Source organism: Centruroides sculpturatus, unplaced genomic scaffold, assembly GCF_000671375.1.
Source record: "Centruroides sculpturatus isolate CEXI.00-Female unplaced genomic scaffold, Cexi_2.0 scaffold711, whole genome shotgun sequence".
Taxonomy (NCBI): Eukaryota; Metazoa; Arthropoda; class Arachnida; order Scorpiones; family Buthidae; genus Centruroides; species Centruroides sculpturatus.
The window spans coordinates 33,342-49,567 of NW_019384941.1; the positions used below are offsets into that span (position 1 = coordinate 33,342).

At 28.7% G+C, this 16,226-nt stretch overlaps 1 protein-coding gene across 1 annotated transcript in view; it reads left to right on the forward strand.

The window, feature by feature from the left end:
• Window positions 1–16,226, forward strand: part of LOC111632124 (ER membrane protein complex subunit 1-like) — a 40,837-nt gene that overhangs the window by 4,583 nt on the left and 20,028 nt on the right. The window contains exons 2-9 of the mRNA XM_023376489.1: window positions 1,338–1,465; window positions 4,329–4,391; window positions 6,385–6,487; window positions 9,293–9,445; window positions 9,519–9,627; window positions 9,701–9,868; window positions 13,457–13,525; window positions 13,602–13,700. Coding sequence (XP_023232257.1) covers window positions 1,338–1,465; window positions 4,329–4,391; window positions 6,385–6,487; window positions 9,293–9,445; window positions 9,519–9,627; window positions 9,701–9,868; window positions 13,457–13,525; window positions 13,602–13,700 — 892 coding nt within the window. The remainder of the gene's footprint in view (window positions 1–1,337; window positions 1,466–4,328; window positions 4,392–6,384; window positions 6,488–9,292; window positions 9,446–9,518; window positions 9,628–9,700; window positions 9,869–13,456; window positions 13,526–13,601; window positions 13,701–16,226) is intronic.

Genomic DNA, 16,226 nt, shown 5'->3' on the forward strand with positions numbered 1-16,226 from the left:
ATTTATCAAAGAATCACTTATATTCGGAAACAATTTGTGAGCAACTGACTCCTGTGTTGATCCCAGTTCTCCTGCCAGCCTTGCATATGATCTTTCCAAAGCATTCTTCTTACTGTGTGGATGCAATGGGAAGTATGCCATCATTGCAGGCAGCTTTTGCCAAGTTGTCAGTGCGTTCAATATCTATGGTGCCCTGGTGAGAGCGGGTCCAGTTAATATGGTAGGCATTGTTGGAGTTGTTGGTAAAGTCATAGATGTTATTAACTATAGGGTGGAAGTTCTTTCTTCTTAGAAGGGCAATGGCTGAACACTGTCGGTGATGATGTTAATTTCCTTGTTATGATAATTGTCAGTGCACCAATGGATAGCAGAACAGGATATATAAAATAGCTTTTATGAATAATACAGTAGAATCTTGTTTTAACTGATTGTAGAGTAACAGATTCTTTTTTCCCAGGTCTTGCCAAATCAATGTACCCTTTTTTAATGGACCTGTAACTTGGAATAATGGATTTTTTCTAACTCCATCTATTGTAAACATCACATTTTTTTTCAATGTTTAGTTAATATTTGGATGTTTCCATGAATTTGTAAAGTTCAATGATGAAATTGTTACATCTGGAATATGTACAATTGAAGAATTCTATAAAGAGAGTCAGCAGGCTGATACAATTGAGAAGGATGCACCTAGTGAACATTCTGATTCTGGTTCAAGTCAAAATTGAGCAAGGCTGTCGAGTCTTTTTAAGTCGCAAAGATGTTTCTGACAAGTTTCAGCATAAATGAACAGACTGTAGGGTATGTGATGTCGCTAGTATCAAGCAGTCGTGTATTCAATAGGCAGAAAAGCAGTATCAGAACAAACCGAGATGAACGAGTTTCAAATAATGAATATTTTTCTGGGTGTGTGGGAATCCATTGTTAGAGATATAACAGATTCTCAGAGCAGTGGATGATTTTCAGCAGCTCAAGCGATCCATTAAAATGAAATTTTACTGTATTACTAAATAAATGATCAGATAAATAAACTTGATGCAATGAGCTGTTATTATTCTGTTATGTTTTGTGAGAAATATTTAAATTTTAAACATTTAATCACTACAAACTCACTACAAACTCAAGATAGCATTTGAAACTTTAAATAGATAATGGCGCTTGACAAGTTAGTCTGACATTAACAACTCTCTGCAATTCCAAGCGCATTGCTTGCAAGTAAACTTTTCATTTGATTGCCCATGCAATTTTAATTGAATAATTATTGTTAATTCTTATTTTTATATAAACTTTTATCTTCAAGATATTAATAACTTAATTTTTAATTTTCTATTTTTAAATAGGAGACAACAATATATAGGAAAAGTAAAATATGTACATCTGGATCCTCTGATAACCGGATCTCACAAATTAGCTGTGGTGACGGAACAGAATGTTTTAGCCATGCTCAATACTCGTACCGGAGCTCTCTGTAAGAAAGTCGTAATTTTAATGATTTATAGTTTATAAATTTTTGATAAAATTACATAATTTGAATTAGAACAAAAAATATGAAAAGAATATTCATTTAATAAAATGGCTGGGACAATAAGTATAAACTTAGAAAATTTACAAAATTCTCCAATAAACAGTACAGTAATACCCCGAACTTACGCGATAGGTGGGACCGAGTGATAACCGCGTAAGTCGAATTCGCGTAAGTCGGGGTATAATTTTGCATATAAATACATACAAATAACACAAAATAAATTGTAGCTATATGTCGAACACGTCCGAACATGTAAGCCGAACAATAGTGTGGGGGGAAATGAGTAATTAAGAGTTGCGTGGCGCTCAAACAAAAGACGAATCGACGAGATTTGAAAATCGCGTAACTCCGGATTCGCGTAAGTCGGGGTATTACTGTACTTTAAAAAGTGTCTTCTCACTTTGTCCCTGTCACACACTATCAGGAAGTAACAGTCTCATGATAGAGCTGATCTCTCGTTAGAGGTTTCTAGTCCTTTTCAATATGTAAAACATTAAATATATACAGTATACATTTAATAAAATATATATATATACACATTGTATTAAATGTATATATGTATTTTAATTGACTATGCTGTCACCAGAGGAAAGATTATATTTATTTATTGCATATGCAAAAGGAAATGTCATAAGACAATTGATATCATCCCCAAAAATAATGCCTATAACTAAAGAGTAAAATATAAATAAAAACGGGTTAACAATCAATATACATGATAAAAAAATATATACAGCATTAAACTTACAACGATTTTAACATTTTAAATATTGAGGAGGAGATGAGAAGTCTTTAAATCAAGATTGACACTGCCATGAGATTGTTATTTCCTGGTGTGTGAAAGAGACAAAGTGAGAAGACGCTTCTTAAAGTATTGTCTATTGGAGAATTTTGTAAATTTTTTAAGATTAATAAATTTAATGTTTATAATTTTACATAGGAATTTGTGTGTTTAAAAATAATACATTTGAATAAAATTTTTAAACAGTACAGAAAAATGATTTAATATGTAAATTCTTTTGTGTAGATACTTTTATAGATACAATACAGTGTGCCCAAATTCTGGAAAGTCGGCAAAGTAAGGGAACGTCAGTGAAATTAAGCATTTCCAAATCAAATAACATAATCAGTTCTTATTTATATTTATTGCTATGTGTCATAATTAAATTTTCATTTACATGCTAAATTGAGGATACCACCTTTCTTTTTATTCACTGAAACATTTTCCATTATATGCAAGTCATCTTCAGCAATAGATAATAATGGATTATAATAGAATAAAAAACAGTTTTAAAAATGTTTATTTTCTCATTCTGAAAATTGTTGTATGCTATTCCATTATGCAATGACTGCTGATGACAACTTGTATATAGTCAAAAATCATTTGGAAATAAATCATAAAACACTTCTTTGAAATACAGTACCTACTACTTTACCATTTAATAATTAGATGTAAAATAATTGGCTAGAGGTAGGCAATTACATCACCATTTCATATTTTTTTTAAATAATTATAATAAATTAATTTTAATTAAAAATTTTTGAAAGAAATGTTGGCATCACTTAAAAATCGGGTTTTTGGATTGCTTATGTGTGTACATATATGCCATGTTGAGGTTGAAAGCATTAGCTGGCCAAGAGTGTTGGAGGGCCTCAGGTTCTAAAGTTGTCCCCAGTTGGCACCGTAAGTGACCAGTATGGTTGTAATTTATTGTTTATTGCCATTTATTAATTAAAGACAAAATCAAATTTCCATACTAACAAGATGGGTGTGTTTGTTTATTTTTATATAAAGAATTAAATTTTGACTTAATATTTGATACTGCAGGACTCAGGGCATCTTCAATGTTTTTCAGAGATGCAAAGCTGAAAATGCCACTTTGCATAAATACTTAATACAAAATTTTATTGTTGTCAAATTTTTACAATTCCCTACATTTGATTGCACACCCCCATTTGAGGCTATGACCCATGGTTTAAGAAGCCCTAGTCTAAATGAGTCTGATCCTATCGTGTTATATTTTCGATGCATTAACATTCATACATGTATAATTTGAGATTAAGGTCATTGCTGTGGAAAGTGATTGCATTTGAGGCACTATATACATAAGTTACTTTTGAATACAAAAAGTCAGAAATGGAATATGATTTTAATTTGAGAACCATGCAATATCTTTGCGTATAAATTTGTTTAGTTACTTTTGAAATGATATTTATGTAAAAAATGTCCAAAATGAAACATTTCTGATTATTTTATTAAGAGAGAAACACACTTTTGTTTTGAAAATTAATTATATCTATTAATTCAATTGAACTAAATAATAGCCCAAACTTTAAGAAACCAAATTAAATTATTTCAAATTATACAGGAAATGTAATGAAATGGTTTTAAATATGAAAGTATCTATGAAATGTTATGATAAACAAGTCAAGAACATGATGTAGTATATAAAACTCTTGGCCATATTTTCTCTAAATTGTTTTTTTTTTATATTTAATGAATGAAGTTTCTTTTTATGTTATTTGTGATGTCTCCTCAGAATAAAAACAAAACTGCTTGTCTTTGAATTCTGTTGTTTCGATTTACACTCTGGTGCCAAGTTTTCTACATTTCCATACATCTCTGTTTTGAAGATTGAGTCATTGCAGCCATAAGAATGATTAATTAGCAATTATTGTTTGATTTTGTATACTTAATGTTCATTTTTCTAAAAATTTGGTTTATGCATAATGCTAAAATTTATTGTTTGGTTAATTTTAATTGAATACTGTTAGTAAATATTTATAATTGTTTGGTTTTTTGCAGTATGGAGACAAGTTCTTGAAAAAAGTGCCATTGGGAATTTCAATGCTTTATCTTCTGAAGGAGGTAAGTTTTTAACAAATGTATTATTAACATAAAGGGAATGCTCAGTAATTTGAGCTAATTATTGTATGATGATGATTATTGGATTAGCAGAGTTATATGTAAAGCAAACACTACAGACTAATATATACATAAAAAAATTTTTGGTAAAGTATCTATAACATGACAAACGTGGGATTGGTGGGGATAAGGATTTTTGTATGTACTGTACATACATCTTCTTCTTCTTCTTGGTGCCATATCAGATTTCTGACATCAGCGACACATGGCGCAGATTAGTAAGTAGTTAATAATACGCCAAGGTGTTACTAGGGAAGGTTAGTACCCAGAGTGGTTTCCCGTTGCCTTCTCTGGGGTGCGATGTTACGCGAGGGAAAAGAATGCCTTCCAGGAGGACTTTTATGGGGAACTGGCCTCCTATTTAGTCGTTATCGGCAAGGAGAAAACCCGGAAAACTCCAAGCAGCCAGCCTGTTCGATCACGGTGCAAACCCACGACCAAACTCCCAGTGTTTAGGGTACAAAGACCGCTCGGCCACTGGTGGGCTAGTACATACATACTGTACAGTAAAAAAATGCATTTTGTTCACAGGTTAGTTTGTTTTATTAATCATAATTGTGACTGTTTTGTCAACTGCATGTATATAAACAACTAGTAACTGACAGTATATACATATGTCAATCTCTTTCTCTTTCATACATTGACGAACAGTAACACAAAAATTTCATTGTCGCCCTGGGGAGTGTCAGATTATCAGATTATGTGCCCAGTAATCTGATAATCTGACACTCCACAGGGCTTGTGACAGACTATAGAAACTCTACTCTATTTGGTACACGTTAATTTTATCTATTTGTTGTGTTTTAAAAATAATCTATGATATTTTTTGTTTTTGACTAGAAAATATAGCAGAAAATGAAGAAAATTGGTTTGGATTAAGTGGCGTTTAGATTAGTGAGGGTTTACCTTACATACAGCTTTTGTACCAGAAGTAGACTTTTTCTGAATTAAGATTATATCATAAATTATATATTTAGCTAATAATTTTTTTTAATATATAATTATATTATAAGATTGTTGACAAAAATTTATATGATGTACAAGTTAGTTTATTGTAAACTGTTTACATTCAAATATAACAGTTATTTTATATTATTTAAGAGATAAAAAGAGAAATTTAATAACACAAAGAGAGAAATTATATACCATATCTGTAAATTTAATAATAATAATTCTTATTTTTTTATTATATTTTTGATTATAATTTAGAAATTTTTTAATCTTTGTTTGAATTATATAAATTATTTTTTCATAAAAGTTTTATTAGGTAATATTACAAGAAATACAATATAAAATAAATTTTTATGCATATTTAAGATAACTATGAACAATTACTTTATGTGTATTAACACACAACTCCAAATCTTATTCAAGGAGTCCACAGAAAATTTACTTTTGAAACATTTTCAAGAAGTGTTTCTGCTATCTTCAGTAGAATTGTACAAATCACTGCAAGGCAATGGCTACAAATACAAATTTTCAAAAGTTCAATTTGTTTCTGTACTTTACAACTAATATCAATGGCTAAAAGATCATTATTTTAGAATATAACATTAGAATTTTAATGTTTAACCTTGAATTCAATTAGTTAATATAGTTAAAAACAATTGTTTTTTTTATAATTACATGATATTAAAGATTTCTCTTCAACTTTAAAATCTCTTTAAATTATAAAAAGTTTATAAGTCAAAATTAGTTCTTGATTTCATTAGTAGTAAATAGAAATAAATAAGCTTTTACTAATCTAAGATTACTTTTATAATAATAATAATGTTTTAAAATACTGTGTAAAGCAATTTGCAGTATTCTTCAAAGCTTTTGTTAATTTCATATTAAAGATTTGTATAAAAATGAGCATTTATATATTTTTGAAAGTCTAAAAATTACTGTTTTAACTATTAATAAAATTTTTCCCATTTTCTTTGTATATTTATAGATTTAATTACGCTTAATGGAGGTGGCCAGTACATTCGAGGTTGGGATCCTTCGACAGGAATATTAGAATGGGAAATGACATTGCCAAATGTTCCTGTTTTGGAGTAAGTTCCTGAATTAACTTTGTGATTTAATTATTTGGCTCTTCCTTAAATGTACCACAAAATTTTACTTTTTTGAAGATTGAAGATAAATGATTATAATATGGATCAATGATTTTCAATGATAGAATGGGCAGTAGTCTGTCCTTCTGGCAGGTGATACTGGCAGGTAACTGTGCAAGTAGGATGACACTAACATCAATATACCAATATTACATAAGCTCTTCATGCTGGTAGGGTAATCAGAGTGAGAGAGATCTAGAGAGTCACTATTGGAAAATTGCAAATCTTGGCATATTATAAATATATAAAAACATACAGGCACCCCTATGAAAAAGTATTATAAGAAAATCGTCTAGTTGTCATCAGTTGACATGGGCTGAATTTTTCTCCCGTGTTTAATTCTGTGATTGCTAGCAGACATATTGTAAAGTTATGTATTTAACTGTTGCTTCAAAGCTGCAAAATGAAATGTGCTGCATTACTGTACATTAAAGTTATTAAACTTATTCTACAGGTAGGATGCTGTCCATTCTATCATTAATCATCAGAAGAATCTTTGACAATTCATGAAGTTTTAAGATATAAATATTTATACTTTAGTTTTTCAGTTTTTCAGATATATTATAAATGGTTCTATTCTAATGTTTGTTAAAAATTGTAGATATTAATAATTTGTATTTTTTATGACCTGTGATAAATTATATTCTTTATAGAGCTCTTTATTAGATTTACAAAACATATTTTGAGAGGGGAAACATGTTTAAAAACATCTCAAATAATTCAGACATTCAGTTATCTTTACCAAAACTATATGTGAAAAATATATTTATTATATAAGGTCTTCCAAAATCAATGCTACGATTTTAAATCACTGTAATTATATTAATTATTATTCAAGAAGTATGTGATATACCCCAATCTCTAGAATGACTGTTCAAGTTTTATCTTCCATCTGCATTCAAGCATCTTGTTGTCTACTGCTTCTGGGAAGTATCATAAATTAAAATGGCAACTCTGCAACAGAGAAAGCATTTTGTGTTCTACAGTCTGTAAAGTTGGAATCACTCATTGTACAGTATGAGTTTTGCAGAGAATTTCAAAAGAGATCCACCATGTAAGGCAAACCATTCTTTGATGATATTCACAGTTTCAGAAGAATAAAAAGTGATTCCAAGTTTGTGAACTGCAGAATACAAAATGCCTTCTTTGTTGCAGTTGCTATTTTTGTTTATGGCACTTCCTAGAGGTGGTAGATATTTGAATGCAAATGAGAGATGAAGTTTGGACAGTTACTTCATCAATTGGTAATAATGTAATAATTAAAATAATTACAGTAATTAGAAAGTTTAGCATTCATTTTGGAAGACCTTGTATATTTAAATTATTAAATGTAGAGAAAACTAAATATAAAAACATAAACATTAAAAATTCTTGGATCAAATTTGAAATGATCTAAATTAAATAAAATTTTAATTTATTTAATTTAGATTATGTTTTTTTATCCTATGTCATGTTAGCATAAGTAATGTGAGCTTTGGTAATGTGCATGAAAACAATATATATAATTTTCATTTTGGCTTCTATCTATTTTCATTTATATTTTCTTCTAACGGTTATATTTTGATTGCAAATAATATTTTTATGATCATTGCTAATATAAAGATACAAATTAAAATTGCATATTATACCGAATAATTGAAAAGTGGGCACTTAAATTATCACACTTTGTAAATGCATCACAAACAATTACTTTCTGTATTAAATATGAGTATGTGCTGCTTAACAATGGGAATATGTTTCAAGGAATATGCTAAGCAAACATCACAGTGTGTACTTAGACAAACCTGCAAGTATATCGTGTAGTCTATACTAATATTGGCTACATAATACAATTGGAGCGTAGGTAATAAATACAGGGTCTTCTAAAACAAATGCTACCATTTTAAATTATTGTGATTATGTTAATTATTATCCAAGAATGTTGTAATGTAAGTTTAAACATTGGAGAACTAACCAAGTTTCACATTTGCCCATTACAGTCTCTCAAAGTGTGCACCTCGTGTCACATGGCACACAAATAACCAATACTCAAATTCTTCCTAGGCTCAACATCATATCCATTGTCACTCTTCAGTGACAAGCCATAAATTTTTGGCTCCTGCAAATTATTTGTGTTGCGTGATGATGATCGATTCTGATTTTGCAAATTGTGGAACTTGAAACACCATCTCTGTTGGTGAGTTGCCATTTTTATTTACAGTGCTTCCTAGAAGTAGTAGACAACAAGACATTTGAATGCAGACATGAGATGAATTTCGATGGTTACTCAATCTATTGGCATTTGTTGCATACATCTCAGGAAATAATTAACATAATTACAGTAATTTAAATTGTAGCATTTATTGTGAAAGACTTTATTTACATGTCTAAACCATATCTAAACAGAATGGTTCAGGAACTATGAATTTATTACAGGACTTCTGTCATACATGAAAGTGAAACAGTTTGAAAATGAAATATTTTTAGAAGTATTTTAAAGCATAATTTTGTAAAATGAAAATTACACAAGAGATTCATACATCTAAATCTATGTTAATTAATATAATTTATTGAAATATCAAACATAATTATTAATTGAACATAGAAGTTTTTAAATTTATGATACTAAAATTTATTATGCTGACATTTTTTACAAACAATAAATCATTATGAATAATTATATGATTGTTATCATAGTCATTTTGCTTTGTAGATTGAGAAATGAATGACTTTTTTTAATTTATAAAAATATATTTTATATTTCAGTTATAAACAGTTCTACATCAATTCTGCGAGTAAGGATATCATTAAGGTTCAGATTCATAAAAATTCTCATATTGTTGTTACCATTCATAGTATCAATAGTGCTTCTGTAAAAACTTCTCAAGTGCATGCACCTTGGATTCAAGCTGACTCAAAGTAAACCCTAATTCTAAATGTTCATGTAAATATGTTAATAAAAATATATTTATTTATTTTCTTATTCAATTAGTTGTGAATTTGTCACCCATAATTACTTTGCATGTGTGGAACAAAAAACTAGAACTTTACATTTACTCTCCTTAAAAGATGGTAGAAATTTCATCAGTATGCCTCTTTCGGTATGTCAAAAGATCTTATTTTTAAATAATAATAAAAATTATGAATTTAATCTTATTCATTGTATGTTTTCAGAGTTTTGGATTACAATCAACAGACAATTCTGCTGTTTTGAAATTAAAATCTCTTTCTTTTCAAAATATGATTGAAAATCCAATTTTATGTATCGAATTAGGAAGAGATGGATATCTAGTCTTACAAATACAACCATCAAACATGAAGCTTCTAAAAGTATTACCTGGGGTAAGATAGAATTTATTATGTTTATAAAATTTTTAATATTTTCTTAATTAGAAAACACATTTTGATAATACAAATGCCATCAGAAATTTAACAATAATATTTTCAAAGTTTATCCAAACAAAATATCAAATGTAAGGGTGATAAAAGCTAGACAGTTATTTGAAACATTTTAATATTTAATTTTTAAATAAATACACTAACTTTGGGAAATGGTAGAGGAAAGAAAATTAAATATATGTTGTCTTATATTGAATTTTCTTTCTTCTACCATACTCTTATATATCAGCCAGCAAATGCATATTAAATTTGTTCAAATTTATACTCATTACATATAATTTTGATTGGCCCAAAATCAAAAAATGTGAGAAAAGTCACTTGTTCTATCAGAGAATGTAGAACGTGCCAAGTTGCAGATTTTCCCGTAGATTTTTGATAGAGAATTTCAGATGCAGAAAATTACTTGATACATCAACTCATAAGCCTAGGCAAGGTTACACCCATTTAATTCATGAATTCATTTTTGCCTTTTCCTTTGATCAGTTTCAGCACAAATTTTGAACTAACAACAAATGTTTGCACTCTGTAATAGCTGCTTCTCTGTATAACCCAATATTTTTTAATTCTTTTGTCCAATAAAAATGTTCATTATATTGTATGCAAAATAAAAGAACAATTTATAAATCAATTAATAATTATTATCTACATAGTTTGAAAAATTTAAATAAAATCATACAGTAGGTCTCCATATTTGCATACATTCTTCTGTAACTGCACTTAAATATAATTCATACCTTGAAACAAAAACTTTTAAAAGTGTTGCATGACAAACATATTTGTATGATTTGTCATGCAACACTAACTTGATAAATTAACAAGAATTCAAGCATGTGTTGTTGTCATAGAATAGTATATAGAATTATAAACTTGATGTAATACGTTGATTAATAGAAATAGAATTGAAGTTGATACTGATGCCACAAATGATCAATTTTTATCAAGGGGTGCTAATTAATAGACTTTTTCAATGTCCAAAAACATAAAATTTGTTTTTGGACAACTAATATTTTTTATTTTATAATAAATCTATGAAAAAATATGAAAAATAAAGGAAGATAATGTTTATAAAATGACAATCAAACTTCTATCTAATGGAGATAATTTAGAAAAGATTTTTAAACACAGTTTATTAATTTGCAAGTTTTCCATGTGAGAAACAAGTGAATATTTTGTTTTAATTTAAGCCAAAAGAAAGTTTCACTCATTAAATAGTGTCAAAAAAAAGGTTTAATATAAAAATAGATTTTCTTTTTTTGGTTTTTTTTAAAGTGATGTTTTGATTTTGGTTTTCTGTGATTCATTGAGTGAGACTGTCTCATCCTTACTGCAAGTGCATAACCATATAAGTAGGCAGTAATGTAATGTGTTATTGAACTTATTGGAAACAGAGTAAATAATAAAAATTATTCACAAATCAGAAGAAACAATAAAATGTTTTCATATCTCGTTCTTCAACATCAAGAACATAAAAGTCTTTATGGCAGAGGTGACCTTTTATTCGAGGTTACTCATTCACCTCGTTATATAAAAATGTCAAAAAAATTCTCAGATGGTGGATCACAATAAAATATTTTAAAAATTAAAAAGATGGCCAGGCCCACAATAGTGATGGCTGAACAGTGCAAGACGGGGTCCTGCATATTCAGGGCAGACCATTTCTGGGGTTTTTCATCTGCCCAGATATGATTCTGGACCTCTCAGAACAATGAGCAGATACCATAACCACCCCAGCCATCCAGCCACTGTATAATCTGTAACTCATATATATGATGGATATACTAACTGATGATTGTTTAAAGATAGTTAAAATTATAAAATATTTAATTTCATAAATATCTTTGTAATCTACTTTACGAAATATATTTTGTGGAAAACAGTTAAAAGAATTAATATAATTTTCAAATTAAATACATTTTCAATCATTTATGTATTATGTAGTTGTTATTATATCTAAAAAGCATTTAAATTTATTATTGTTATTCTTGTCCTTAATTACAGTTGTCCCATGATAGTCCGACGTTTTGTAATCTGACATGCTCAGTAGTCCGACGCACTTCCCGTCAAGGTACCCGTCCCCGTTACGTGTCTGCTTGCACAGAAGCATGTTGCGATGTGAATCTCCCCACCCAATTCTTACACGATGAGACACATTTTGTGTGTTTTCCGTGAGCAGTTCTGTTCGAACAGTTGGAATAGGGAATATTGTAGGCTACTGCTAGCAAAACAATGCCAAATATGTAATCAGTTTCGGTAATCCAGACACTTTTGGTAATCTGACACCCCTTTGGTCTCATACCTGTCGGATTATCAAGGGAAAGCTGTACTTATATTATACTTTTGTCCATCTTAAACATTCTTGTGAACTAAGACTTGTTATACTGAGGGAAGAGAAAAAAAAAACAATTTCCAATTAAAATATATTTAATGTAACAAATCTGGTATGCCATTACAATCGAGCATTTTTGGTCAATGCAGATGTTACCTTTTTCTAATTACAATTTAAAAAGATTACACATTAATTTACACTTAAGTTTTTAAAAATATCTTAAAAAATAAAAATTTTTATATTTTAATACACCCATATATTTCTTTCAACATTTTCATAATAAACTTTTAAACTGCTATTTCTTCCTGTAGCATCAATAAATCTAATTAATCATAAATTACTGCTATAATTTCCTTATTAATTATAAATCTAGCATCCTATTAGTAAAAACTTTTCTTAAATATTTTCCTGATTATTACAACATAATTTCATTCACTTAAACATCACTTATTTGTTAAACAAATTACCAATGCACCATTCCATAGGGTAATTATCCAGCTCACACCACTTCACTCTACAGTTATAACTCCTCTTGAATGTTCTCAAGCATCCTCTATGTATAACAAATTATACCGAGATTTATCTAATGTTCTGCTCAAACTTTCATTTATTTTTTTATTTTTATATGAAATTATTTCCAGATGTTTAAACAACTGTGAAATAAATCAAAATATTATGATTTATTTCACATCCATATGTATTTCAATGAGCCACTAATGCTGAATTAGGATAATTATACTTGATTGCTCTTACATATAGGTTAATCTTTTCCTTAACTTTCTTTTTGTTTCTCCAACATATCTGTATTTTTGTAAACAACTGCATTATAAAGAGTTTAACTATATTAGTCTTCCAATATACCTGTGTGCATTTCTTCTTTATTCGGCTTTAGTAATTTATTAAGTCTGTTGGTTTGTTCTGGAATTAATGTAATACCTGTACTTTTGACAACTGTCTTTATCATTTCAAATATTTTAAGAATATAGGTAACTTAACATATTTATTATTATTTCTCTCAATTTTCAGTGTTCAGATTTCTTGTGTTTTCAATTAACTGTTCACTTAATAAGACATTTATGTTACATTAAATATATTTTAGTTGAAAATTGTGTGTTTCTCTTCCCTCAGTATAACAAGTCCTAGTTCACAAGAACGTCCAAAGTGGACAAAAATATAATATAATAAATTTTAAATTTATTTTTCAGGTTATTAAAATGACTGCAACTATTATCGATAAGAATTTAGTGCTGTTTTACATTAGACCTACCGGAGAGGTTTGTATAAAAGTATAAAATAATCTGTTGAATTATTTTACTAGTATTCAGTACATATTTTTAATTTTGATTGCAGGGCATGAAAATTACAGCCGTCAGTCCTGTTAATTGGCAAGAACTAATAGAATTTGAAGGAAATTTTAATTTACCAGAACATAATGGACAGTTAGAAGAGGTTATTAATTATATTATTTAATAATTGATTTGATATTATTTACTAAACACATTGAATCAAAAAAAGTTCATATAATAAATAAAATATTTTGTTATAAAAAGTTTGATAATATATATTTAAAAAATTAATGAAAATATATAGAAAACTTTACTATTTAAAAGTTAATTATTATTATACATAACAGACTCCACAATTTTAAAAATGAAACAGAAAAATGTTTGTTTTAATGGAGTTTAAAAACCAAAATAGAATATAAAAACATAAGTTCTAGTTCTTTTAGATTTTTTGTCCATTTTCAGGGAAACTTAAATGATTATAGAACCCATTACTGTAGTTACAAATTTATTTATTATGTTACTGTATTAAAGTACAATAGAGTGTCGTTTATCTGAAAGCTGATCAACCGAAACATCAGTTAACCAAAAGCATTCCAATTGGACTGTGTCGTGCTGAATTGAGTGTTTTTGACACTAGATTAACTTCAAAATATAATTTTTTTGTTTTTATATTTTTCAATATATTTATTTTGTTTGTACAAAATAAAGAAATAATTTTTAACAATACATTAGCCATGATTATTATTTTAAAAAATTTACATTAAGCTTAACATTGACGAAAATTCAACACAAAGCGACACGCAACAGATAAAAATTAAACATGGGATATGTTAATATATTTTTTGTTACATAATTAGTTATCCGAACAACCCCAGTCCCCAATTGATTCAGATAAACGACGCTCTACTGTAATTTATTATTGCAGTAATGACATTTGTTTGATCTTTTTAAATGTTTTTTAATAACATAACTCTTCTAACATGAGTTTCATCATTTACACCTCTTTCTGTAACTCCAAGAAAGTTGATACACCTACATTTCTAGTTAAAACTGTTGTTTTTGACTTTTTAGAAAGCATAAAATTCAATTTTCTCAATATATCTCTTTCAGAAGTAGACTTGGTCCTAATTAATGGAAGTTGTCCTCTTGATGATTTCATTAAAGTGACTAGATTTGGCTCCACTCCAGCAATAAGTAACAAAATAAAAACTAATTGATTAAAAACCTACTACTGTGAGGTAGGAATAAGGACTTATCACACCAGTGATAATAAGCACAAACACTCAAAATATCAATGGGATACATTTAATAAAACGAGAATGGGTGTACATTACAAACTATTAAATTAATAATTGACATGAAATAACCAAAATGCATTTCGGACTATCGGAATAGTCCCTCTTCAGTTGGTATACATATATAAAAAAAGGTGAGATACTTAGAATTATACAAGACAAAGAAACCGTTATAAAAGTATGATTATTGAGTAATAATTGGGTGTAGAGGAACAGGCTTAAGGTGGCTTCATTATGTTAAATGGTAGCTTGACATGAGGGATACTATTATAAACAGTATTAAAAATTAGTGAGATAATATGATGATTGTTTTACAAAATAAGTTAAATCTACATACCATAACAGTAGTAAGCTGGAGTTTGAAGGTGGTATTGCTACAAGATGTAGAACAGTTATGAGAGAGGTGTGTTACAGGCAACATCTGGGGAACAAGTGGTGACAAACAACTTAATGGCCAACCTTCATTACATCACTTACCAGCCAGATGTTAGTATTAAGACAATAGATTTCATCATTATATATATGAGGGTCTGTGCTCAAATATCAACTGGGATCTAGGCAAATTATTCTATAAATTAAATATAAAGGAAATTGCNTTGTCACCACTTGTTCCCCAGATGTTGCCTGTAACACACCTCTCTCATAACTGTTCTACATCTTGTAGCAATACCACCTTCAAACTCCAGCTTACTACTGTTATGGTATGTAGATTTAACTTATTTTGTAAAACAATCATCATATTATCTCACTAATTTTTAATACTGTTTATAATAGTATCCCTCATGTCAAGCTACCATTTAACATAATGAAGCCACCTTAAGCCTGTTCCTCTACACCCAATTATTACTCAATAATCATACTTTTATAACGGTTTCTTTGTCTTGTATAATTCTAAGTATCTCACCTTTTTTTATATATGTATACCAACTGAAGAGGGACTATTCCGATAGTCCGAAATGCATTTTGGTTATTTCATGTCAATTATTAATTTAATAGTTTGTAATGTACACCCATTCTCGTTTTATTAAATGTATCCCATTGATATTTTGAGTGTTTGTGCTTATTATCACTGGTGTGATAAGTCCTTATTCCTACCTCACAGTAGTAGGTTTTTAATCAATTTGTTTAAATCAAGGGCTAAAAGCAATTTCCTTTATAAAAATAAAAACTAATTTACTACTTTATTCCATTTTCCTTAGGTGTAAGGAATCTGTTTGCATTTACTTCTTCCACTAACTATTTAAAAATTAATTCACTTTGGTAGCTGACTAAAGCCCTCTCTCTAATTACTTTATATATTATGACTTATCTCTAGATCATTTTTCTTATTTAACAAACTTTAGTGATTGCTAAGTCTAGTGCAAATATTATTTTATGAATAGTTTATATGAAAT